This window comes from Aquarana catesbeiana, linkage group LG11 (genome assembly GCF_042186555.1).
Source record: "Aquarana catesbeiana isolate 2022-GZ linkage group LG11, ASM4218655v1, whole genome shotgun sequence".
NCBI lineage: Eukaryota > Metazoa > Chordata > Amphibia > Anura > Ranidae > Aquarana > Aquarana catesbeiana.
The window spans coordinates 236,256,192-236,281,447 of record NC_133334.1 but is presented as its reverse complement, the minus strand read 5'-3'; the positions used below and the strand labels follow the sequence as shown (position 1 = coordinate 236,281,447).

General features: G+C 40.9%; 1 protein-coding gene across 4 annotated transcripts in view; it reads right to left on the bottom strand.

Annotated features, from left to right (window-relative positions):
- Window positions 1–25,256, bottom strand: part of CMIP (c-Maf inducing protein) — a 278,661-nt gene that overhangs the window by 35,120 nt on the left and 218,285 nt on the right. For all 4 annotated transcript variants that reach the window (XM_073605534.1, XM_073605536.1, XM_073605537.1 and 1 more), the window contains 3 exons: window positions 18,593–18,658; window positions 10,711–10,737; window positions 7,819–7,867 (listed from right to left, as the gene is read on the bottom strand). In XM_073605534.1, the coding sequence (XP_073461635.1) occupies window positions 7,819–7,867; window positions 10,711–10,737; window positions 18,593–18,658 (142 nt within the window). The remainder of the gene's footprint in view (window positions 1–7,818; window positions 7,868–10,710; window positions 10,738–18,592; window positions 18,659–25,256) is intronic.

Here is a 25,256-nt window from a genome sequence, read left to right as displayed (position 1 = left end):
CCATAGCAAACGTTTTTTTTTTTTTTTTGCTGCAAGGCTTCTCTTCACCAAAATGGGCTTTTGTTTCAGGGGTGGTATTTTGATTAGTATTAATTATTATTAATTATTTTGGTTAGTATTTATTGTGGGGTATACTGCATTTATTTGATCTCGTTTGGGCCTTATTTTGGGTTAAACAGTTTGTTGGGGGGAATGAGGATTATTTCTTTTGTGGGTTTTTTATTTTATGATGATTTTTGCTTAAGGTGGACATTCCCTTAAAGGGCATGTTGTGCTGCTCTGCCTCCCCTCTGCCTCTCTTATAAACAGAATAAAAAAAAAAAAAGTGAATTATTTGTGCTGCAAAGCAACGCTTCCTCAACTCTGGCCAAGGTATCAATTTCTCCTCGCCCCATGCACATTCTAACAGAGCCCTGTAGCACATCTGTGCATGCTCCAGCTTTTTTTCGGCCATCTGCACACATGCGGGGTTTCCCACACATGATCAAGGACTACTAACAGGGATGACCAAAACCTTTCCTGTCTTTACACAAGTGTGGAAAATCACCTGCACAGATGTGCCAATGGGCTCTGCCAAGACCTGAAGGCCAGGCAGAGGACACATCTGCGCATGCACCATAATGGTGGCATCTGGTAGGCGAACTGAAGTTCCGCTTTAACCACTTGAAGACCAAGCCTTTCTGGCACTTATTGTTATCAATTTTAAATCTAAAGTATTTTTTTCTAGAAAATGACTTAGAACCCCAAATTTTTTTTTTTTATTTTTTTTTAGCAGAGACCCTAGCGAATAAAATGGCTATTGTTGCGCAGCGGTTTTGCAAATGCATTTTTTTTTTAAAATACATTTTAATGAATTAAAAAGAAAAAAACAAAATACAATGTATACGCCATATTCTTTGTATAACACAAAAGATGATGCTATGCCAAGTAAACAGATACCCAACATGTCATGCTTTAAAATTGCGCATGTTTGTGGAATGGTGACAAATTATAGTACTTAAAAATCTCCATAGGCGACGTTTTAAACGCCTTTACAGATTACGGTTTAGAGTTACAGATGTGATCTAGCACTAGAATTATTGCTCTCACTCTAACGTTTGCGTCGATACCTCACGTGTGGTGCGAACACCATTTGCATATGCGTGACTTGCATATGTGTTCACTTCTGTGCGCGAGCACAGAGGGATGGGGGCGCTTTCATTTTTTTTTTCTTATTTATTTTTACGCTGTCCCTTTAAAAAAAAAAAATTGACAGGTCATCTTTATGAAGAGATCCGGGGTCAAAAAGACCCTAAACCTCTTCTTTACCTTCAAAAGCAAAAGATCAAAAAAAAAATATATTTTTTTTATAAAGTATATATATATATATATATATATATATATAGTTTACTTCCACCCTGGACCGGAAGTGACATCATGACGTCGCTCTAGTCCTCCAAGACCATAAAGGCGATCAAAGGGGGTCTACTCTTTGATCGTCAGATCATTTTTTCCGGGGAATCGGCAGAAAAGCCCAAAAGACACCGGCGAGCTGCGGGGGGGGGGGGACGTCCCCTCCCGCCACTTCAGCACTCCAGCGCCACTTGGAACATTTGCAAGAGAAGGCCAACCGCTGGCTGAAGAAAACAATGCTTGGGTTATGGCTGATATCTTCAGCCATTATCCAGGTAAACCACTTGCAAACTGCAAAATATATATATATATATATATACACACACACATACATACATACATACACGCACACACACACACACACATATACATATTGTGGTTGGCAAGTGGTTAAAGTGAAGCATTTACTTATTAATAGCCATCTGTTCTTCAAGCTGTCCAAAATAGCATGCTGCTGCATCAATTGAAAGAGAAAAAAAAACAGTGTGCACTAGGGTTGCACCGATAGTATCGGTGCCGATGCTGAGCATTTGCAAGTACACCCGGGGTCCTCAGTGTAGGGGGGTCCTCATAAATGATCGGTGTGGCAGTGGGGGGAAGGTACAAGCACCGATCTCCCTCTATAGCTTTTCTGACATCCCCGATTTCCCCCTGTGTCTTTCCTGGCTCCTCCTCTGGTCTCCCCTCGTCCTGTATCTGTCAGGATGAAAGCAGAGGAAGGAGCCAGTAAATCTGTCATTTACTGGCTCCTTCCTTTTCAAAATGCACAGAGTCAGTGATCCCTGACTCTGTCCATTCATAACAGTTTATGAATGAACAGGAGCCTCTGCCTCTTGTCCATTCATCTTCATTGAGGCTGAGGCTGCTGAGAAAGGCACTGGGGATTCTCCGTCCTCAGTCCCTTTCCCTGTCTCAAACAGAAGATGTCAGAGGTCTGCCTAGCGCTGTGTAAACTGTTGGCGCTATATAAATCCTATATAAGGCAAAAGCAAGATTCACAACCATTTAGTGATGCAATAATTTACAGTAAGCTGCTCATATTTTCATAAATATCTTTAAAAATATAATACAATAGTTCCCCTTTACCCTGCATTTTTTACACAATTTTCCCTAGCATAATCTATTGCCGGCAAAATGGGGATACAAATATTTACATAATACAGAAAGGCGTAATGTGGTTACCAGACGAAACAGCTTAGCATAATGGAAAGTATGATCAATCTAACTTTCAGATAGCAGCGGGGGAAAAGGACCTAGATGTAAAGCAATAGAAAATGTATAGTAACTCCCACATCTAGTACGTCAGAGCATGTGTGAGAGCTGATTCTAGGTCCAGATATTGTGCTATAGCGATTTATGTGAAATGGGAAAATCCGACCATGTGTCATGATCCATACCATGTAATGTTTATTTTCCATTTTCATGTGCTTTGCAGAAAATGTCTGAAAGTAAACCTGTACTTTGCTTAGACAATGTAATTAAGAAAGACAGGTGCGCTCGCTCACCCACTAAATCAACCACGTGAATAAATAAAATTCAAGAAATGGCATCAACATGATATAAAAATGACTCAAAAAAAGTGAAAAAAAAAATATAAAGTGCAAATAAAGTGCAAAAGAGTTCTAAATATACACAATATTACCAAAATTATTGGGACGCCTGCTTTACACGCACATGAACTTTAATGGCATCCCAGTCTTAGTCCGTAGGGTTCAATATTGAGTTGGCCCACCCTTTGCAGCTAAAACAGCTTCAACTTTTCTAGGAAGGCTGTCCACAAGGTTTAGGAGTGTGTCTATGGGAGTGTTTGACCATTCTTCCAGAAGCACATTTTTTGAGGTCAGGCACTGATGTGGACGAGAAGGCCTGCCTTGCAGTCTCTGCTCTAATTCATCCAAAGGTGCTCTATTGGGTTGAGGTCAGGACGCTGTGTGGGCCAGTCAAGTTCCTCCACCCCAAACTCGCTCATCCATGTCTTTATGGATTTTGCTTTGTGTACTGGTCCAAATCATTTGGTGGAGGGGGATTATGGTGTGGGGTTGTTTTTCAAGGGTTGGGCTTCGCCCCTTAGTTCCAGTGAAAGGATCTCTTAAGGCGTCAGCATACCAAGACATTTTGGACAATTTCATGCTTCCAACTTTATGCGAACAGTTTGGGGATGGCCCCTTCCTGTTCCACCATGAATGCGCACCAGTGCACAAAGCAAGCTCCATAAAGACATGGATGAACGTGTTTGGGGTGGAGGAACTTGAATGGCCTGCACAGAATTCCTGACCTCAACCTTTTTTATTGGAAACATTGTTATATATATTTTTTTACATTGTTTGGAAATTTGTTATATATATTTAGAACTCTTTTGAACTTTATATATTTTTGCACTTTTTTGAGTCATGTTTACATCATGTTGATGCCATTTCTTGATTTTTATTTATTCATGGTATGGTTGATTTAGTGGGCGAGGGCACCTATCTTTCTTAACTACATGGTCTAAAGCAGGGTATTTAGGCTTTTACAGGTGCTTCTGCCAATTTAGATCTCAGCGCGGGTTTTTGTTTTATTTTAACCTGTACTTTGCCTACAGTATGTAAAGTTGAGGAGAGTGGAAAGATAGCCCTGGACTCGTAGGGTTATCTTACTGGTATTGTTTTTTTTTTTTTTTGTTTTTTGTTTTGTTTTTTGTTTTTTTGCCACATCAGCGAGTTATTTCTCCGGGAGTAATCTTTCAATTATCTAAAATTCAAATTCTTCCCATCATTTCTTCACATCATGGTGGCAATTTGATCTGCATGTTAGCAAAACAGGGATAATCCAAACAATATTTATTATATATATATATATATCCAATTAAATCCCACCCGAGACTCCTCCTCCTCCCCTCTCCCAACCCCCACCCCCCCAATACCCCAAACCATACCTCACTTATTTCCCCCCCTTTCTCCCCCTCTAGACTCCTCTTTTCTACATCCATTTCTGATTCTCTAACCTCTTTCTCTCCACGAGACGTCGACCCAGTCTCTAGACTAAGTAGTCCATATCTCGGCGGCTCTTAGGGATTCCTTAAATTCTACCCATGCTCTCCATTTAGTTTCAAATGCCCCCATTTTCATCCCTTCACTAAACCTTAAGTATTCTAGGCTATATAACTCATTAACTTTGTTAAACCAGTCTCTCAGCATGGGTCTTTCTTTCTTTTGCCAGTACTTAGGTATTAGGCTTTTGGCTGCATCGGTCAGATGTGGTAGGAGCGTTCTCAGGTTTTAGTGGGCATTTCGCTCATATGAAATAGACAAACCCAAGGGTCATCGGGTATGTCTACTCTAGATATATCTTTAATATATTCCCTCACTTCCCTCCAAAATCTTACTGGTATTGTTAACTTAAGGTATTGCTGTTGGTGTAAATAATCTGGTTCCTGGGCAGGTGGCTTCTACTCCAGAGAATTTTCCAGTCGCCTTGGCTTGTAGTGTAATGTAATGAGAATCGAAATTAAAGCGCCACATCACTGCTAAGAGGTCCAGATAAATTTTTCATTCCATTAAAAGTCAGGGGTACAATCCAAAAAAGCAGCCAATGCGTTTTGGGAGTCCAAGTGCCCCTTCAACAGGGCATGTCTGGCAACAATGTGAACAAACCAAAAGTGAAATGGATTGGCCATTCATGCTTCAAATTTACACCCTCATGGGGCTGAATGAGAGAAATCTATTGAATCTCCCATCCATGCTAAGCAGCGTGGATAGAGGAATGTCAGCTGCTGTCCACTGTATTCAGCAGCCAGTGAATACCTGAACTGTGCTTGCATCTGATTGGATGCAGTTGCTGTTCAGCTGAGAATTTTCGGACCAGTTACTTCGACAAAAGTTGACTGAATATTCAACACGAATCAAGAAAGGTGGGGGTGATGTCAAAAGAGCCACCTACAGCTTGAATCGGCTGAAATGGATGGAATTCGAGCAGTGTATGGACAGCCTAACAATGACTGTTATAAAGTGAGCCTGCTATTTTGCACATTATTAGCAAAGTATAGGGTAACTATATACAAAGAAGCTATTAACTCTTAAACATTTTTTATATCTTACTATTCTACATATATGGAAGACAAATCTCCGCACTTCCACAATGGCTTGTCTTTGGTACAAATTCATTGAACTGGACAAAGCACCTTGCAGCCCTGGCTAGGATTACCTATTCTAACTTGTCTCACACTTATGTGGGCTGAATAGTACATCATTTCAACAGCAAAGCTCACACAGGAGTGAAACACGTGAGAATGGGGAAGTCCAAGGCAGGGTTGCAGCATACATTGCCCAGATCTATAAAGTTGGATGAAAGAACGGATGTTATGGGAACAAGGCTTTTAGATTTTCATGAGTTTTCACACAGAGCATGGATAGGCTTCCATTTGGTCTACATCCACTATTCTGTAGGCTGGAGATAGGTTAGAAGCCTGGATAGGTGACATCCTCCACAGCATAGAGCAGGAAGTTCAGTGTAATCTGAGACCTGAGTGGAGGGAAAGCACACACCACCCTCTACACAGTCTCATATGGAAACATGCACAGCTGAGACTGTCAATCACCTTCTGTGTGCTGGTCAGGGGGCCGTGTTGTCCCTAGGCATTCTGTGTTTTCCACATAAACCTGTCAGAAGTGACTAATACAGATAGCAGAGGAAGAGAAAGCAGATAGGAAACACACTAGGTGCTTTAGATGGAGGCAACTACATGCTATATAGGGATATGCTTTGTTCATTTTTCAGAGGTTTACGATCACTTTAAACTTAAGTAGTGGCGATGTTAGCATGTAGTATGACCTAACTTGAACCACAAGGAAATGGCCAGAAGTCAGATGATAGCCGTTCACTTCCTTTACGCAGAAAAAAGAAATAGAGTGCATGAAATGTCATTACTTTTCATTGTGCTGGATTCACCTCAAACTACCAAAAGATAATAAAGATGATTGTCTCATCCTGATGTTATTTTCTGACACACAACTGACTTCCTGTTAGTAATTCCAATTAGATAATATAATAGATGTGGTGTAGCCTGAACAGTTTGTAAAGCTGGTAAGTGCTGGATTACAATTCATATTAAAGGATCATTCCATACAAAACTGATATTTCTGTTTTTGGTAGATATTGGAGAGTTCAACCTACTCTATCTCTTAGAGAGTCTATAGATAAGATTTTTTTCACTGCTATTATGAAGGCCCCTGTCTCCCTGCTGGGTATTTTTTATTTATTTCATTCTTAGGAGAAAGCAATAGAAGATAATGGAACATAAGACACGGGCACACAGCAGGAGACATGGGAACACAGCAGGAGATACGGGCACACAGCAGGAGACACTGGAACACAACAGGAGACACAGCAGAAGACACGGGAACACAGCAGGAGACACGGGAACACAGCAGGAGACACGGGAACACAGCAGGAGACACAGCAGAAGACACGGGGACACAGCAAGAGAGACACGGGGACACAGCAAGAGAGACACGGGGACACAGCAAGAGAGACACGGGGACACAGCAAGAGAGACACGGGGACACAGCAAGAGAGACACGGGGACACAGCAAGAGAGACACGGGGACACAGCAAGAGAGACACGGGGACACAGCAAGAGAGACATGGGGACACAGCAGGAGACACGGGGATACAGCAGGAGACACGGGGACACAGCCAGGAGACACGGGGACACAGCCAGGAGACACGGGGACACAGCCAGGAGACACGGGGACACAGCAAGAGACACGGGACACAGCAGGAGACACGGGGACACAGCAGGACACACGGGGACACAACAGGAGACACGGGAACACAGCAGGCTACACGGGAACACAGTAGGCTACACGGGGACACAACAGGAGACACGGGAACACAACAGGAGACACGGGAACACAACAGGAGACACGGGAACACAACAGGAGACACGGGAACACAACAGGAGACACGGAAACACAACAGGAGACACGGAAACACAACAGGAGACACTGGAACACAACAGGAGACACTGGAACACAACAGGAGACACTGGAACACAACAGGAGACACTGGAACATCCAAAACTCCCAGAGTGACAAGAATTATAAAAATAGAGCACTCGTTGGGGAATCCAAGACATACAAGAAGCCAAGGCTGACTCAGCCCACCAGGCCCCACCTTTAACTAAAAAAAAAAAAAATCACTTTTTAGTGGAGTGTCTGTTTTATATCTCTATTACATAATGATGATTGTTTCAAGCTCTGAACAGGTATACATACATTTCCAATATATTTTTAAATGGTATTACCCAGCTAATTAGCTTGTGTATAACAACCTTGATAATAAATGCAAAGCAAAAACAAGTTCTTTTCTCTTAGCAGCACAATAACCTTTAACGAGATAAGTCATTTCTTTCTCTGCACTATTCTTTCCCCCAGGGGGAATTCTTACCTCTTGCCTGGGGTCCTCTGCAAATCTCTGAATGACGTATTTCAGCTCCCTGCATGGGCAGGATGAGAAAACACACAGGTTAGTTGGTAAGCTCAGCTAGGAAGTTTTGTAGCGATTACACAGACATGGCCTGGGTCACAATGTAAAAAGAAATTAAAGCAGAGAATCCAATATGTTTAAAGCTGAACTCTGGGAATTAGACAAAACCTACCCTTGTAGTGGGCCTTACACTGCAATGGCTAAAGGCTTGTTTAGTCTAGGGGTGCAGGGCTTAGATGTAATACTTTATTTTGCTGGCTTCAGCAGGCTTCCTCCATTCATGCCACCAGTCTCAAGCTGGCCATAGATGGATTGAATCTGGGCCTGGTTAAGCAGGGACCGGCCGAGATTCAATCCATCTATGGGCAGGTTGATTGCACCCAAGTTGCATCGATCAACTTTGGTACAACCAGCATGCCGGACTTTTAGCATGCAATTTTTGCCAGCGACTATAGCCGCTAGCAGAAATCACTGTGTTCTTCCAGCAGGGACGGCTCTGCGCCCTCCTGCCAGGAGAACACAATGGCTCAGAGGGAGGGATTCCCCCATCAACATTGAATGTCTTGATAGGGGAATCAAGCATTATTTTTCCCTGCAACCCATGGTTGCATGAAATTAAATTGCATACTCTATTGCCTGCTTAACACAGCATCCTCTCAAAGGCACTTCATGCCGCAGTCCCAAACCTTGTGCAATGCAGGGTTAATAGCCCTACACAATACAAAAGGATCCCAAAAAACTGCCCACAGCCCAGAGCCTCGGGGCTAGCCTTAGAACAGAACAATGGCTGAGCCTGCAGGACCAAGCTATAGGGTAAGTTATACACCTTATCCCTGCACCCCTAGACTAAACAAGCATTTAACCCTTGCAGCATGGGGCGCTAAAAGGGTAGATTTTGTCTAATTCCCAGAGTTCAGCTTTAGGAAACGTTCTAAAATGAAAATGGGATCTTCTTATTTAAAGTGTATATCTGAGCAATGAGTTCCTAACTTCCTATTCGAACTGACAACCTAGATGGGTTTATTTACTAAAGAAATAAAGGCTGTTCACTCTGCAAGGAAATTTTCACTTAGCTCAGTGAATGAGGTGAAGCTGTGCTGACTTCCATCATTTAAATCATATGCAAGCAAAAAACTGTTTGGTTTTTTTATAACTTATTGCACATGATTGGTTATGCTTTGCAAAGGTAATTTTCCCACACTTAATAAGGGAAGTGAAATGTTCCTTGCAATAGCAAGAGGCTTTACTAAAACAGATACAGTGTCTCTGCTGCACTGAATTCCCAAGCAGTATCAGCCCTGGGTGAGCTCTACCTGTTGGACTACAGAACACCTCCCCATCACCATACCATAAGTAGGATGGTGTTCTGCAGTCCAACAGGTAGAGCTCAGGCAGGGCTGATACTGCTTGGGAGTTCAGTACAGCAGAGGCACGGTGTTATCTGCTCAAACAGGACAGTAAAAGCTCAAAAAAAACATGGAGAAATGTCAATATGTTGCAGAGGTATACTAAATATTTTTTTTGGCCAGACATACATTTTAGCTTGATTTTAGTACATTAGCCAACAATATTTTCTTTGATGCCAAAGCTGGCCACACATGCTACAAACTATATAGTGCCAGGGCCCACCTGATAGCACATCAATAAAATGGATTTTTTAGGTACAGAGACTAGGGAACAAGCTGCACATGCTCAGTTTGGTGTGTATTTCATTTTCCCCTGATTGTCCTATGAGGCTGCAGGACCCCTGACCCTCTGTATGGACAGTGCTGATTGGCCCTGTGCTGATCACATACCCACTCTCAAGAAAACCCTCTAGCAATACACACCAAACTGAGCATGTGCAGCTTGCCCTCAAGGCCCTGTTTTATCAGCAAATAGATTGGGGACTGTTGAAGAAGGGGGGGGATCAGAGAAAACAGGATCAAACAGCCTTTTTACACAATGTAGAGGATTAACCCCTTAGGTTCCATAGTGAGTATAACAAGCATGCTTTACTGCATATACAGACTGATTTTACTGTTGTGGGTTTAGTAACACTTTAAGAAAGCATGCCTAAACAAAGGTGACATTTTTAGATTGGAAAACATTAGCTGAGCTAAACATATAGACAGCTGAAGTTACATTCAAATATTCAATAGTCTAGTACAAGCTGAATTTGACCCTGCCCTTTCCATCATCCAGACACCCCTGTTGGGCCTTCAATATGATCCACAGGTTCATGAGGATTATGAGGCAGCAGCATGCAAGATCAAGCCAACCTTTTAAAGAAAAAGTGGCAAAATTGCCTATATATTTTTCTGCCGTCCAATTAACCAATAGGGAGGTTTAGGAGGCAGCAACAGGCAAGATCAAGCCCACCTTTTCAAGCCAAAGTAGAATTCCCTATAATTTTATCCGCAATATGATTAACCAATAGGGGGGTTTAGGAGGCAGCAACAGGCAAGATTAAGCCCACCTTTTCAAGCCAAAGTAGAATTCCCTATAACTTTTTCCACAGTTTGATTAACCAATAGGGAGGTTTAGGAGGCAGCAACAGGCAAGATCAAGTCTACCTCAAAGTAAAAGTTAATAATTGCCTAATACTTCAGATGCCTAAATCTTTAGATTATTTTGGCAAGCTCTGTTCAAAGAAGATAACCCATTGATTGTTTACTTTATTTTTCAATACATACTCTGTTTAAATTGCCCAGGCTAGAGACAACTTTACTTTTGGTGCTATTAATAACAAAACCCATAAACGTTTGAGGGAGAAATTAGGTCTCCTTTTAGTCACGTGGCATCATTTAACAGCAAAGCCCTAGTCCAGCAGATTCTCATTCATAAATTAGATCTTTCAGATCTCATACTTACTTCGTAAATGTTTCATGGGCAAGAGCTCTGCAAAAAAAAAAAAAAAGAAGCAAACACACATTAGATTAAAACTGCTAAACTCATAAAACAAAAGTAAAGCTAAAATGATAATATTGATAGCGATTAAATACATCAGTAACTCTAAGGGTATCCACACTGTCAATATGGATGAAGGTTTTCAAAGCTTTGAGACAGACACAAGGATAGCCAACACTTTGTATTGACGATGTGTGAGAAAGAACAATGACCTGAAAGATATCTCTCCATTTTCAAGCAAGAATTGACAATATTTCAGGTTTTTAAAATTTCTGTTTGTGTCGCTGTTAGGAAGGTTTAACCCCACTTCTTGTCCTGGTGTCCAGTGGATGGGGGGCCAGCATGAACACTTTTTTTTTTTTTTTTTTTTTTAGTTAAGTGAGGGGTTATAACCTCTAACCGTGGAAATTCACAAAGGAGTGCCAAAAAAAAAAAAAACAGATGAAAGAATCCCAATATAATTTAAATTGTTGGTAAATATGTCATAAACGCATCCAACACATTTTGTGCAACACTACTTCCACATCATCAGGGCTCAACACAGGATAAACCTTGTATGGACAGTTACCTAAGAGATCTATAGGAGATCTGTTTTTAAACTCTCTTTTTTACAATATTTTTATAAAAATTTTAAAATATTTTTTCTTCCTTTTTTTTTTTAATACTCCGTGTCCTCCTGTCTCAATGACACCCATACCCTTTAATTTCCTCTCCCGGTGTCACTATTAGAACTATTTATGTGTATTGATAGATAATGCAATATTATTGATGAATATATGTAATATCATTGTGACTAACAACGCTTTTACAGGAATATAAATATTCCCATGTGATCCGATGAAGCAGATAGGGTCTGAGAAACATGTAACAATCACCGTTTTTGCAACCAAAACTACACATTCTGCAAGATAAAAATACATTTTCCTTATATGTCAGAGTGTGCATGTCGAATTGTAAATGGTAAAGGTTAAATGTATTGGAATAATATATGATCATTTATGTGCAATGACTAGTGATAATATTACCTTATTCCTTTATGAATTTTAAATTTATTTTGTGTACACTTTTGTTTATTTTTTTAAATAAAAATGTTTATCTTTGAAAAAAAATTGTTTTCTTCTTTTATTTGGTGATTGGCATGACACCTAACAAAAATCCCTACCTTACATATTTAGTTCAGTATCTCTTCTGTTGTTAGGTTGTGATGTCAACATATAAAAGGGGCACATTTAGTTTTGCACCAACATGCAAGAAAAACAAATACTGCAAAGGGTAAAAAAAAAAGCATTCTGCATCATATTATACATTTACCTTTTAATTATTAAAAGATCAGGTAAATGTATACCATCTTGTAAGCAAATCATCAATGCATTCTACAAGATAAAAGGGTGAATTTACTAAAGGCAAATAGACAGTGCACTTTGCAAGTGCAGTTGCTCTCATTTTCCCCCAGAGTTTTGTAAATGTGGTGAAGCTCTGCTGATTTCCATCACCCAATCACGTGCAAGCAAAAATGCTGTTTTTTTTTATTTGTATTTTCCCTGCACCTGATTGGGTATTCTTTACTAAGTGCTTGGGAAAATGCATACAACTGCACTTGCAAAGTGCACAGTTGATTTGCCTTAAGTAAATTCACCCCAAAGTCTGTTCAACTTATATGTCAATGTTAATATTACATTGAAAATGGCACAGGGTAAATGTATGGGAATAATATATGATCATTCATATCGTTGAGGTACGAAGAGTGACAATAATATCTTATTCTTTGATAAATACATTTTTTACGTTTTTTTGTGTATATTTTTGAGGAGATTTACTAAACAGGTACACACAGAATCTGGTATAGCTGTGCATAATAATCAATCAGCTTCTAACTTCAGCTTGTTTAATTAAAGTGGTTGTAAAGGCAGAAGGTGTTTTATCCTAATGCATTTTATGCATTAAAGTTCCACACATTACTTTTAGCTATAGGTAAGCCTATAATAAGGCTTACCTATAGGTAGTGTAAATATCTCCTAAATGTGCACCTTTTTTGGAGATATTTACATTACATGCAGCCAGTGACGTCACCGGCTCACGAGCTCTGAAGGAACGGCCAGCCCTGTGCCGTAATTGGCAGCTCCTGCGCACATGCGTGGTAGTGAGGTCATTGCATCTCCGGCCAGTCACAGAGCTGGAGTCCGCGAACCCGGAAGCAAGACGGGTGAAGATGGGAGCCTGCTGCAGCTCTGAGATCACGGAAGGGCTTTGTTTTAAGGTAAATTTAACATAATGTGCTAGTGTGCGATGCATACTAGCACATTATGCCTTTACCTTGCCGGGTGTAAAAAAAAAAAGTCCAGCGGTTTACAACCGCTTTAACCATTTCAGCCCCGGAAGGATTTACCCCCTTAATGACCAGGCCATTTTTTGTGATACGGCACTGCGTTACTTTAACTGACAATTGCGCAGTCGTGCAACACTGTACCCAAATAAAATTGAAGTCCTTTTTTCCCCACAAATAGAGCTGTTGGTGGTATTTGAACACATCTGCAGTTTTTATTTTTTGCGATATAAAACAAAAAAAGAGCGACAATAAAAAAAAAAAAAATTTTATATATATATATTTTTTTTTTTTACCTTCTGCTATAATACATAGCAAAAAAAAATTATAAAAAAAAATTATTTCCTCATCAATTTAGGCCAATATGTATTCTGCTACATATTTTTGGTAAAAAAATCCCAATAAGCGTATATTGATTGGTTTGCACAAAAGTTATAGTGTCTACAAACTACGGGATAGAGTTATGGACTTTTAATTTTTTTTTTACACTAGTAATGGCGGCGATTTTTAGCGGGACTGCAACATTGCGGCAGACAAATCTGACCCGAAGTTCCTAAGTGACACTTTTTGGGGACCAGTGACACCAATACAGTGATCAGTGCTAAAAAAAACTGATTACTGTATAAATGACACTGGCAGGGAATCAAAGGGTAAAATATGGGGCATCAGGGGCAATCAAAGGGTAAAATATGTTCCCTGTTGGTGCTTTCTTACTGTGTGGGGGAAAGTGCTGACAGGAACAACACAGATAGCTGTTCCTAATCACTAGGGAACAGCAGATTTCCATGTTGTCCCCTGTCAGAACGGGGATCTGCCTTTACATAGGCAGATCCCCCTTCTGCCTCTCTGTGAAGTGATCGCGGGTGGCCGGCAGACATCGACTCCTCCTCCGTGCAGCGTGTGCGCCCACACTATCTATTGCAGGAAATGATGTACAGGTACGTCATTTCGTGCAGTAGAGCTGCCCTGTCTTAGTATATATGCGGTAGGCGGTCGTGGTTAAGCTAAAAAAAACTTCTGTTTGCAGCAGCCCCATCTAGATCCAGCGATGTTGCACGAGAGACTCGGCTGTCTGGGACTCTCCCTCCTCATTGTCTGAGACAGCAGTGAAGCGCAATTGGTTCCTGCTGCTGTCAATCAAAGTCAGTGAGCCAATGAGGAGAGAAAGGGAGCTGGGCCGCGACTCAGTGTCTGAATGAACACAGGGAGCTGTGGCTCGGCTACCCCATAGCAAGCTTCTTGCTGTGGGGGCACTCAACAGGAGGGAGGGGCCAGGAGCACTGAAGAGGGACCTGAGAAGAGGAGGATCCAGGCTGCTCTGTGCAAATCCACTACACAGAGCAGGCAAGTATGTGAGGTTTGTTATTTTTAACCACTTCCCCTCCGGCCTATAGCAAAATGAAGGCGGTGGTTCAGTTATCCTGACTGGATGTCATATGAAGTCTTTCAGGATAACTGCCGTCTCGCGCCCGTGGGGGTGCAAAGCGTGGTGATCGGTGGTGCACAGTCTGACACACCGCTTCACCGATCTCGGTAAAGAGCTGACGGAGGCTCTTTGCCACATGATCCGTCATGTCCAATCACAGCAGATCACAGTGTAAACAGGAAAAGCTGTGTATCTGCTTTTCCACACTCGCGTCTGAAGGACGCGAGGAGAGCCGATCGGCGGCTCTCCTGACAGGGGGGGTCTGCACTGATTATCAGCGTAGCCCCCCCCCCCCCCGCGGGTGCACACACTGGACCACCAGGGATGGGCACCACAGATGGATGACCAGGTATGCCACCCATGGCCACCAGGGATGGCAGTCAGTGCCCAAAATATGCCAATCAGTGCCTAAAAATGGTGCCAGTTAGTACCCATTACCAATGCTTGCCAGATGTCTCCCTATCAGTGATACTCATCAGTGTCCACCTATCAGCGACCATCCGTGCCACCTATAAGTACCCATCAAGTGCAGCCTTTCAGTGCCCATCAGTGCTGCCTATGAGTGGCCATTAGTGCTGCATACCAGTGCTCATCAGTGCCCGTCAGTGAAGGAGAAAACGTACTTATTAACAAAAATTTTTTAACAGAAACAAAGAAAATCTTTTTTTTTTTTTTTTTTAATTTCGGACTTTTTTTATTTGTTGCTCAAAAAATAAAAACCCCAGCAGTGATTAAATACCACCAAAAGAAAGCTCTATTTGTGGGGAAAAAATGAAAAAAAAATTGGGTACAGTGTAGCATGACCGAGCAATTGTCAAAGTGTGATAGCGCTGAAAGGTAAAAATTGGCTTGGGCAGGAAGGGGGTGTAAGTGCCTGGTACTGAAGTGGTTAACGGAAAAAAAAAAAAAAAAAACGAGACTAAAGTATCACTTAAATAAAATAAAACCTAGAAGCCGATTGGTTACTATGCACAGCTGCACCAGATTCTGTGTGCAACAGTTTTAGGAAATCTGCCCCAAAGTATACACAAAAAATAAAAAATTTATTAAAAAAAGTATAAGATATTATTGTCTCTAGTCGTACCTCAAGCTCCCTCAGTGTGTAGAATTCTAAAAAAATTTTTATTATTATTATTGTTTGGGTAAAACAAATATTCTATGGTGAATGGTGTGACACCTAAAAAAACAATCTTATATATTTAATTTAGCATCTTTAGTTACCCTGATGTGTTGTCAAGATATAAAGGGGCACGTTTAGTTACCAATAAAAAGAAAAAATATAAACACTAACGAGTAAAAAAAAACAAAAAAACCTAGAAAATACTTTAAAAATGGCATATACTTAGTCTGGGACGTGGTAGAGAGAAGGCGTTGGATATGATTTACATTACAAAAAAATCAAACTATAAAACACCTTGAACGTCACATGTATGGAAATTTACTGTCAGGTGACCCGACCTATTTTAGTCTGTCTGTTTATACCATTCTGTTATGAAGCTCTGACCGCACACAAACACCCATTTAAACTTTCTTCTGTCACATACTTTTGTTTTGCCAGAGAACCCAAGTGACTTAATTAAGCCCTGGTCACATCTCCATTAATGAGAGTGACAAAGCAATTATGGGTCACCCTGCAAGCTAGGTTGCATCATTGGCAGTGGAATAATGCATTCCTATGAGAGCTACTAAAAGACAAATTTGGTTTAATGACGCCAGTCTGTTTTCAAAGCCAGCAACTTTAACTCCTATGCAGGAGATGATCCACATGTAAACTAACAGAACCTCCTGGGAGCAGCGGGTTGATAAATGGGGCTATTACGGTTGATAATTTTTATTCTCTGCGGTGTGTATTTTTTTTTTTCTAACACAAGCGCTCATTAGTCAGATCCTCAAGGACCCAGGCTGTTCCATAGCTAACACAGCAGCTTCTTCTCTATCAAAACATGTAAACGTGCTCTATATAACCTGTTGGGTGATTATTAAATATGGCTTGGGACATTCAAATTATACACAAAGGTAACACGCTTTGCACGCTGTAAAAGACCTGTAAAATTTGCCCTTTTCAGCAGGAACCGGGCGGATTTTGATCCATCTTTGGGCAGGCTGGTTGTACTGAAGTCAATCTATTAATTGACTTCAGTACAACCGGGATGTCAGGTTTTTTGTTGTGCGACCACTGCCGGCGCTATAGCCGCCAGCATTGATCATTGTATTCTGATGGTGGGGAAACCTCCCACTTTCAAAATGCAATAGTGCAGTGGGATGGATTCCCATATTAACATTGACTGTGCCGATGGGGCAATCTGCACCTTTCTCTCCTTCAACCCATGGATGAAGGAAGGAAAACTTTGGCCAGCCTATGACGTGTCATGACATTATGTTCTGAAATAGCAGTTCTTTAAAATAGTTGTAAAGGCAGACATTTTATCTTATTGCATTCTATGCATGAAGATAAAAAGCCTGTGTGCAGCAGCCCCCCTAATACTTACCCGAGCCCCATCTCCATCCAGCGATGTCCATGAGTGTCTGGGCCGTCCGGGACTCTCCGTCCTGATTGGCTGAGACACAGCAGTGGCGCCGTTGGCTTTTGCTGCTATCAATCAAAGTCAGTTAGCCAATCAGGAGAGAGGAAGACGGGGCCAAACCGCAGCTCGGTGTCTGAATAAATACAGGGAGCTGTGGCTCGGCTTGAGTGCCCCCATAGCAAGCTGCTTGCTGTGGGGGCACTCAACAGGAGGGAGAGGCCAAGAGCACAGAAGAGGGACCTGGGAAGAGGAGGATCCAGGCTGCTCTGTGCAAATCCACTGCACAGAGCAGGTAAGTATAACATGTTTGTTATTTTAATTGTAAAGTCTCATTTTTTTTTCTATCACTTTAAAAGAAAAGTCCACCTCTCTGACCAGCTTTCACCCATATTTAAGGGTGTAACAACAAATATGTTCACATTCCCTTACCCCCACCCTAAAACCACCCCTCCACTTATCTGAATTATGGGGTGCCTCTCTCTGGGGCACCCTGTTTTCATTTGAATTTAGTGTAGCTGTGTGTGGCTTTGCCTGCACAGTCGCTTCATTCATTCATAGATCCTGTGAATAAAAGTTTCATCTGTAACCACAGCAGAGGGATTCGTAGATCTCAACGGAGTGCAAGCGTGGTAATGTCACCACACTTATAGCCCATGGTTTACTACCTTCAGCTCCTTAACGGTAGAGTGGTAGCACTGGAGTAATACTCTGCATTGCACTGTGCACCAACAATACACTGATCACAGTTGCAATGCTTCCCAAGGCAAAAGAACTAGTAGATCTCAATAGGGTACAAGTGCGGTGATGTCACCACACTTGTAGTCCATAGTTTACTTCCTTCAGCTCCACAGCGGTAGGTCTGGACCTTTTTTTTCTCTTTGGGTTGAGCTAGGTAAACTTGTGCCTTTTTTCAACCAGACTAACTATATAACTATATGTAGCTGTGTATGGAGATGGTGGAACAGTCTGCAGGAGACTGAATTACACCAATGATAGCCGTTGCAATGCTTCCTGCGGCAGATGGATTTTTACATCTCAATGGAGTACAAGTGCGGCGATGCACCAGACTTACTTGCTCCAGCCCCATAACAGTAGGCCAATGCCTTTGTATGGGGCTGGAGGAATCTTCTGTAGGATGACTGTGCCTTGCGCTCCCAATATACTGCTCTGATGTACCCATAGTCCGTTGTTACTTTAGCACCATAACATTGGGGGCTGTTAAAGAGATTCCCTCTCATTTACTGTGCTGGTGACAACAATCAGAAAGGAAAGGAAGGGAAAACGTAAAACAGCAACACAAGACAGAATTTTTTTATTTTTTTAAGGCTCGGGGAAAAATAGAATCCCTATCAACACTTTTCAGGTTTCAACAGGCTGCTCCTTGACAGCTGTGGATGTTACTTCTATGTTCTCTACACAAATAATTTCCTATTGTAATCCCAGCGAATAAAAAAAGAAGCAAGCATTTTCTTGACTCTTTTATATATTATATGATATAAAAAAAATTGATTACCAAGTAAACCTCTTTGCTCCCAAACATACACATTATAAGCACCATGGCTCTGTACTCACTCTTTGGGAAAAGGGATGGGTTGCAGCAAACTTGCCAGAGCTGGCCTCCAGTCATCATAATTGGACCTGCAAAACAAATCAAGTGGGGTTGTGAGCAATTTTACTATAAGTCAAAAGCAGGGAACATATCTTCATTTAATTTGTGTCCTTTAATATTCATCTATATTAACATTAAAGTGGTTCATTCAGACTTTCACATTGCATTAATGCTCGCACTCATAGGCGTGTGCATAGCGTGTGCCCAGCCTGTGCATCTCCCCCTGCAGTGCTGCCAGATTCCCTCCTCTCCCGCTGGGGATGTTTCAGGATGGAGAGCGGGGAAGGGGCCAGAAAATATTGTATTTACCGACCCCTTCCTTTTCTTAATGAACACAGTGAGTGATCTGTACTGGTCACTCCTGTGTTCATTCTTAACTGAAGCATAGTAAACTGTGTTTACTGTGCTCCAGTTTGTGAATGAACAGGAAGCCGCTCAGCACAGAGCATTTTCCATTAGTTCACGGTCCAGTGGAGCAGAGTTTGCAGAGAAAGGGACTGGGGAAGCTCTGTCCTTAGTCCCTTTATCTATCTCAAAAGTGAGACTTTAGGGGTCTGTTTAGACCCTCGATATTTCACCAATGCCCCCCAACGGGGCTCCTAAAAATATTGTAAAACAATATTAAAAAAATAACATTGTAAACAATAATTTAAAAAATAAAACTGAAAAAAACAAAAACAAAAAAAACTATCACCAGCCACTGCTCTGCTTATATATAAATGCATGTGTGTTTGTGCTCCGGTGTGCATGCCTAATGCAATAGGCTATGCACGTCCAAGGCTCGCACTACCTCAATGTGCAGCAACACACGTAACATACGTTGCAATGCCATTCAGCTTGAATGGTACCCCATTGCAGGCATTAGAGAAAAGGAAAAGATCTGCTTTTCAGCATATAACAGTGTGTTGGCAGCCCATTCATTTCAATAGTAGGCTGTCCTAAGGTAACGCACGTTAACATACAACACGCAAATCAAAAATGTAAACTGGCCCTGAAACTGCTGGTAGGGAGAGGTTGAGGTTTACCCATAGATGGGATTTCACTGTAGAAATAAAAGCTGTACTTTGATTGGCTGTAAAAAGAACCACACTCTCTTATCAGTTCAGGACAGAACAAACATAACCCTCCGAAAGATAGCTATGCGCACAGTGTGTGTCAGGTGTGCCTGGGTGGTGCAGATTCCCCCTGTTTAAACCCCTGATATTTCACCAAAGCCCCCTAAATGGGCTAAAAAAACCCCCAAAAATGTATAAAATTGTAAAAAAATAATAAAAAATAGAATACAAATAAAAACTACTGACACCAATCTCTGCCCTACTGACACCGTCCACTGCTCTACTGACTGTCAGCATATATACACATGCACACACATATATGTGTGTTTGAGCTGCACACCCATGGTGTCACCATACTAGCTATGTTGCTTAGAAGGTGTGTATATATCACAGAACTGCAAAACTGGTTGATCAGCGTTACAAATATTTTGGAGGAAAAAAATTTAAAAAATTAATTAAATACATTAAAATAATAAAAAAAAAATATTATATATATATATATATATATATATATATATATAAATAAATAAAATATATACATAATAATAAACTAAAAAAATATATATAATAATAAATATATATAAATATATATAATAATAAAAAAAATATATAAAAAAAATAGTAATTATATATTTACATATATACACACATATATATATACAGACACACACACTGATCAGCCATAACATTATGACCACTGACAGCTAAAGGGAATATCTCGTTAGAATGGCATCTGAAAATTGGTGGGATGTAGTAGGCAGCAAGTGAACATGTTGTCCATGAAGTTGATGTGGTAAAAGCAGAAAAAAATGGGCATTGCAGTTTTTTGTGTATGGGGCTGTGAAGCCCATGGTGACCCATGTCCACAGCCAAAAGCTTCTACAATGGTCACATGAACATCAGAACTGGACTACGGAGCAATAGAAGAAGGTGGCCTGGTCTGGTGAATCACGTTTTCTTTTACATTATGTGGATGGCCGGGTGCTTTGGGCACTGTTCTGCTGGGAAACCCTTGGTCCTGCCATTCATGTGGATGTTTTAGCAAAAGGGGGCCATGATGTTATGGCTGATCGGTGTGTGTATATATATATATATATATATATATACATATACATACATACATATACATTCAGTGGGGCAAAAAAGTATTTAGTCAGCCACCAATTGTGTAAGTTCTCCCACTTAAAAAGATGAGAGAGGCCTGTAATTGTCATCATAGGTATACCTCAACTATGAGAGACAAAATGTGGAAACAAATCCAGACAATCACATTGTCTGATTTTTAAAAGAATTTATTTGCAAATTATGGTGGAAAATAAGTATTTGGTCACCTACAAACAAGCAAGATTTCTGGCTCTCACAGACCTGTATCTTCTTCTTTAGGAGGCTCCTCTGTCCTCCACTCATTACCTGTATTAATGACACCTGTTTGAACTTGTTATCAGTATAAAATACACCTGTCCACAACCTCAAACAGTCACACTCCAAACTCCACTATGGTGAAGACCAAAGGGCTGTCGAAGGACACCAGAAACAAAATTGTAGACCTGCACCAGGCTGGGAAGATTGAATCTGCAATAGGCAAGCAGCTTGGTGTGAAGAAATCAACTGTGGGAGCAATAATTAGAAAATGGAAGACATACAAGACCACTGATAATCTCCCTCAATCTGGGCCTCCACGTAAGATCTCACCCCGTGGGGTCAAAATGATCACAAGAACGGTGAGCAAAAATCCCAGAACCACACGGGGGGGCCTAGTGAATGACCTGCAGATAGCTGGGACCAACGTAACAAAGGCTACCATCAGTAACACACTACGCCGCCAGGGACTCAGATCCTGCAGTGCCAGACGTGTCCCCCTGCTTAAGCCAGTACATGTCCGGGCCCGTCTGAGGTTTGCTAGAGAGCATTTGGATGATCCAGAAGAGGATTGGGAGAATGTCTTTTGGTCAGATGAAACCAAAGTAGAACTGTTTGGTAGAAACACAACTCGTCTTGTTTGGAGGAGAGAGAATGCTGAATTGCAACCAAAGAACACCATGCCTAATGTGAAGCATGGGGGTGGCAACATTATGCTTTGGGGCTGTTTCTCTGCAAAGGGAACAGGACGACTGATCCGTGTACATGAAAGAATGAATGGGGCCATGTATCGTTGGATTTTGAGTGCAAACCTCCTCCAATCAGCAAGGGCATTGAAGATGAAACGTGGCTGGGTCTTTCAGCATGATCCCAAACACACCGCCCAGGCAACGAAGGAGTGGCTTCGTAAGAAGCATTTCAAGGTCCTGGTGTGGCCTAGCCAGTCTCCAAATCTCAACCCCATAGAAAATCTTTGGAGGGAGTTGAAAGTCCGTGTTGCCCAGCGACAGCCCCAAAACATCACTGCTCTAGAGGAGATCTGCATGGAGGAATGGGCCAACATACCAGCAACAGTGTGTGACAACCTTGTGAAGACTTACGGAAAACGTTTGACCTCTGTCATTGCCAACAAAGGATATATAACAAAGTATTGAGATGAACTTTTGATTTTGACCAAATACTTATTTTCCACCATAATTTGCAAATAAATTCTTCCAAAAATCAGACAATGTGATTGTCTGGATTTGTTTCCACATTTTGTCTCCCATAGTTGAGGTATACCTATGATGACAATTACAGGCCTCTCATCTTTTTAAGTGGGAGAACTTGCACAATTGGTGGCTGACTAAATACTCTTTTGCCCCACTGTATATATATATAATTTTTTCCCCCAACTGTATTTAACTGCCTGTTTGAACTTCTGCTTTAATTTTCAAAATCATTTACCATGATTGCTGACAATGAGCGTGAAACAGTATGAAAGGACAGCCCATTCATGTGTGTGTTGGGCAATAAGAATGCCAAATGATTATCCTATTTTACAAAAATCCTGCTGAGTTTGGAATGCACTGAATAATACATTATTGTATAGTAACATTGCAAATATGCATAGAAAACACTGACTGTTAAAGCAACACTAACAATTCCCCAGCTGTCATCAGCCTAACTCGATCTTCATGACGCAACCAGTATTCACTGCAGCCACTAAATGAAAACAGAGTCGGTAATAATGACACTAGGGGGAATGAGATACTGTACTGTGTTGTTTGAGATTCCTGTAAATTACTGGCATGGCATCAGACCACAGTGCACTTGTGTGCCCAGACAAAGATAGCCGTAAAATACTTTGTAACAATATTGCTACTGCTAGACGGAAAAAAAAAAAAAACACGATGCTTGCGTACACAGTGAGCTTTCTGGTTGCAGAGCTTCTCACAGTTTGTGTAATGCTAGCAGTGAAGGGAACCAAGAATCTTGATGAAAGTGAAAATAAAGGCTCAATGCAGTCAAACAAGACTTACTGTCTTAGGAAATTATAGAAATTCTACATTAGTCAAACAGCTAGTCATGTGACCAAAACTAAATGACTAGATGCTAGGCTGGTGTGGGATTCTCACAAGGTCATGTTGGGTCACTGGTTTTGTGGTCTATGTCTGTGGTTTTCTGGGGTCTGGAGTCACAATAAGTGGCAGATTTGTCCAGTCAGAGCGTATTCAAGAAAGGTCAGCACCTACACCTGACTAGCTTTCAGATGTCAATTCCCAACAATCTTACTCATCACCAAAACCAAAATATGCTTTAGGATGGATCACGTGACCAAGCCATGGGTATACAGTATACCAATTTTTACAAGATTTTTTATTATCTTTTCCCTATAATCACACAAGCTGAATATTTAAATAACTATGGCTTTTTTATTATATATCCACTTGTACGAATAATTGGAGATTTGGATGAAAACTGCCACGTTAATGACCGTTGACCAATTTCCCACCTTCAGAGCCAATTATCCAGCCATACCTACAGGATTACACTACCATTACTTAGATGTTTCCAGTGCACAAACTGGAAACATGTATTATAAGCTTAGCGCCACCAAACCGATATCTAAGTTTTTGGGTTGGCATTGGAAGACTGCATCACAAGCTGGTCTTCTATAAGGCATGGTGGCCAACACTGGTGAACATAGCCTATTGGGGCAGTAATGCTTACTGAGTAGAGCCATGTTTACCTTAACCACTTTAAGACCGCAATACGTATATATACAATACAACTTTGAAGTGGTTTACCGGTATTATGAAGCTACCAGCCATAACCCTGTTTTTTTTTTTTTCAGCCGGCGGCTGGCTTTCTCATGAGTCACTGGACGCTTTCAGAAGCGGAGGGAGGGGATGTCTTCGCCAGTGGTTCTCGGGCTTCCTCGCCCAAGAAACGATCCGACAGTGCAGCCAGATGGTCCCAGAAGTGATCAAAGACATCATTGATTGCCTATATAGCCTTGGAGGACCGGAGTGACGTCATGATGTTACTTCCGGTCCAGAGTGGAAGTAAAAATAATTTTTGTTTTTTTTAATCTTTTGCTTTTAAAAGGTAAAGAAGAGATTTTGGGTCTTTTTGACCCCTGACCACTCCACAAAGAGGATCTGTCATCCTTGTTTCTATACAAGAGTTGTTTATATTCCTTGTAATAGAAATAAAAGTGATAATTTTTTTTAAAGAGACAGTGTAAAAAGAAAACGTAAAATAAATAAGAAAAATAAAAACTAAAGCGCCCCCATCCCTCTGTGCTCATGAGCAGAAGCAAACGCATTCGTAAGTCACGCATGCATATGTAAATGGTGTTTGCACCACACATGTGAGTTATCGCCACAAACGTTAGAGCAAGAGCAATAATTCTAGCACTAGAATGTCTCTGTATCTCTAAACAGGTAACCTGTAAAGGCGTTTATAGCATTGAATATTGAGATCTTAAAGTACTATGGTCTGTCACCATTCCAAGAGCGTGCTCAGTTTTAAAGCAGTTTATGTTAGGCATCTTTTTACTCGTCGTAACATCTTTCACATTTTACCAAAAAATTAGGGTATATATTGTGTTTTTTTAAAAAAAATACAATAAAGTGTATTTTTTCCCCCCAAAAAAAAAGCATTTGAAAAACCGCTGCAGAAATACCGTGTGATATTTAAAATTGCCACCATCACCATTTTATTCCCTAGGGTCTCTGCTAAAAAAAATGTATAATGTTTGGGAGTTAAAAGTATTTTTCTAGTAAGAAAATACCGATTTAAACTTATAAACAAAAAGTGCCAGAAAAAGCCTGGTCTTAGACTGCCAGTCTGGACTTGAACAAGACTAAATGGTGAATTTTGGTTCAAAGTTGTGCGAGCTGGGTGAAAACATTAATAAAGAGACTTTAGTGCTGGAAAATATGTGACTTAAAAGTGTGCGTACCAGTGCACTGATAAAAACAGAAGCACTCACCGATATTCCAATATTCAGATACCAAATCTAATATATACCCCTAGTGTGTAGCACTGTTATGATTACATAAAAGATGCAAATAAAAATGATGTAAAAAAAGTCCAATGATGAAAACAACAAATACATCCAATTTTGAAAATCAATAAGAAAAAAAGCTCTCCTTCACCGACCACCATTCACCACGATCCCACCACCATCAAAGCTCGCTTCCCAAAGCCTAAGACAGAGGTCAGC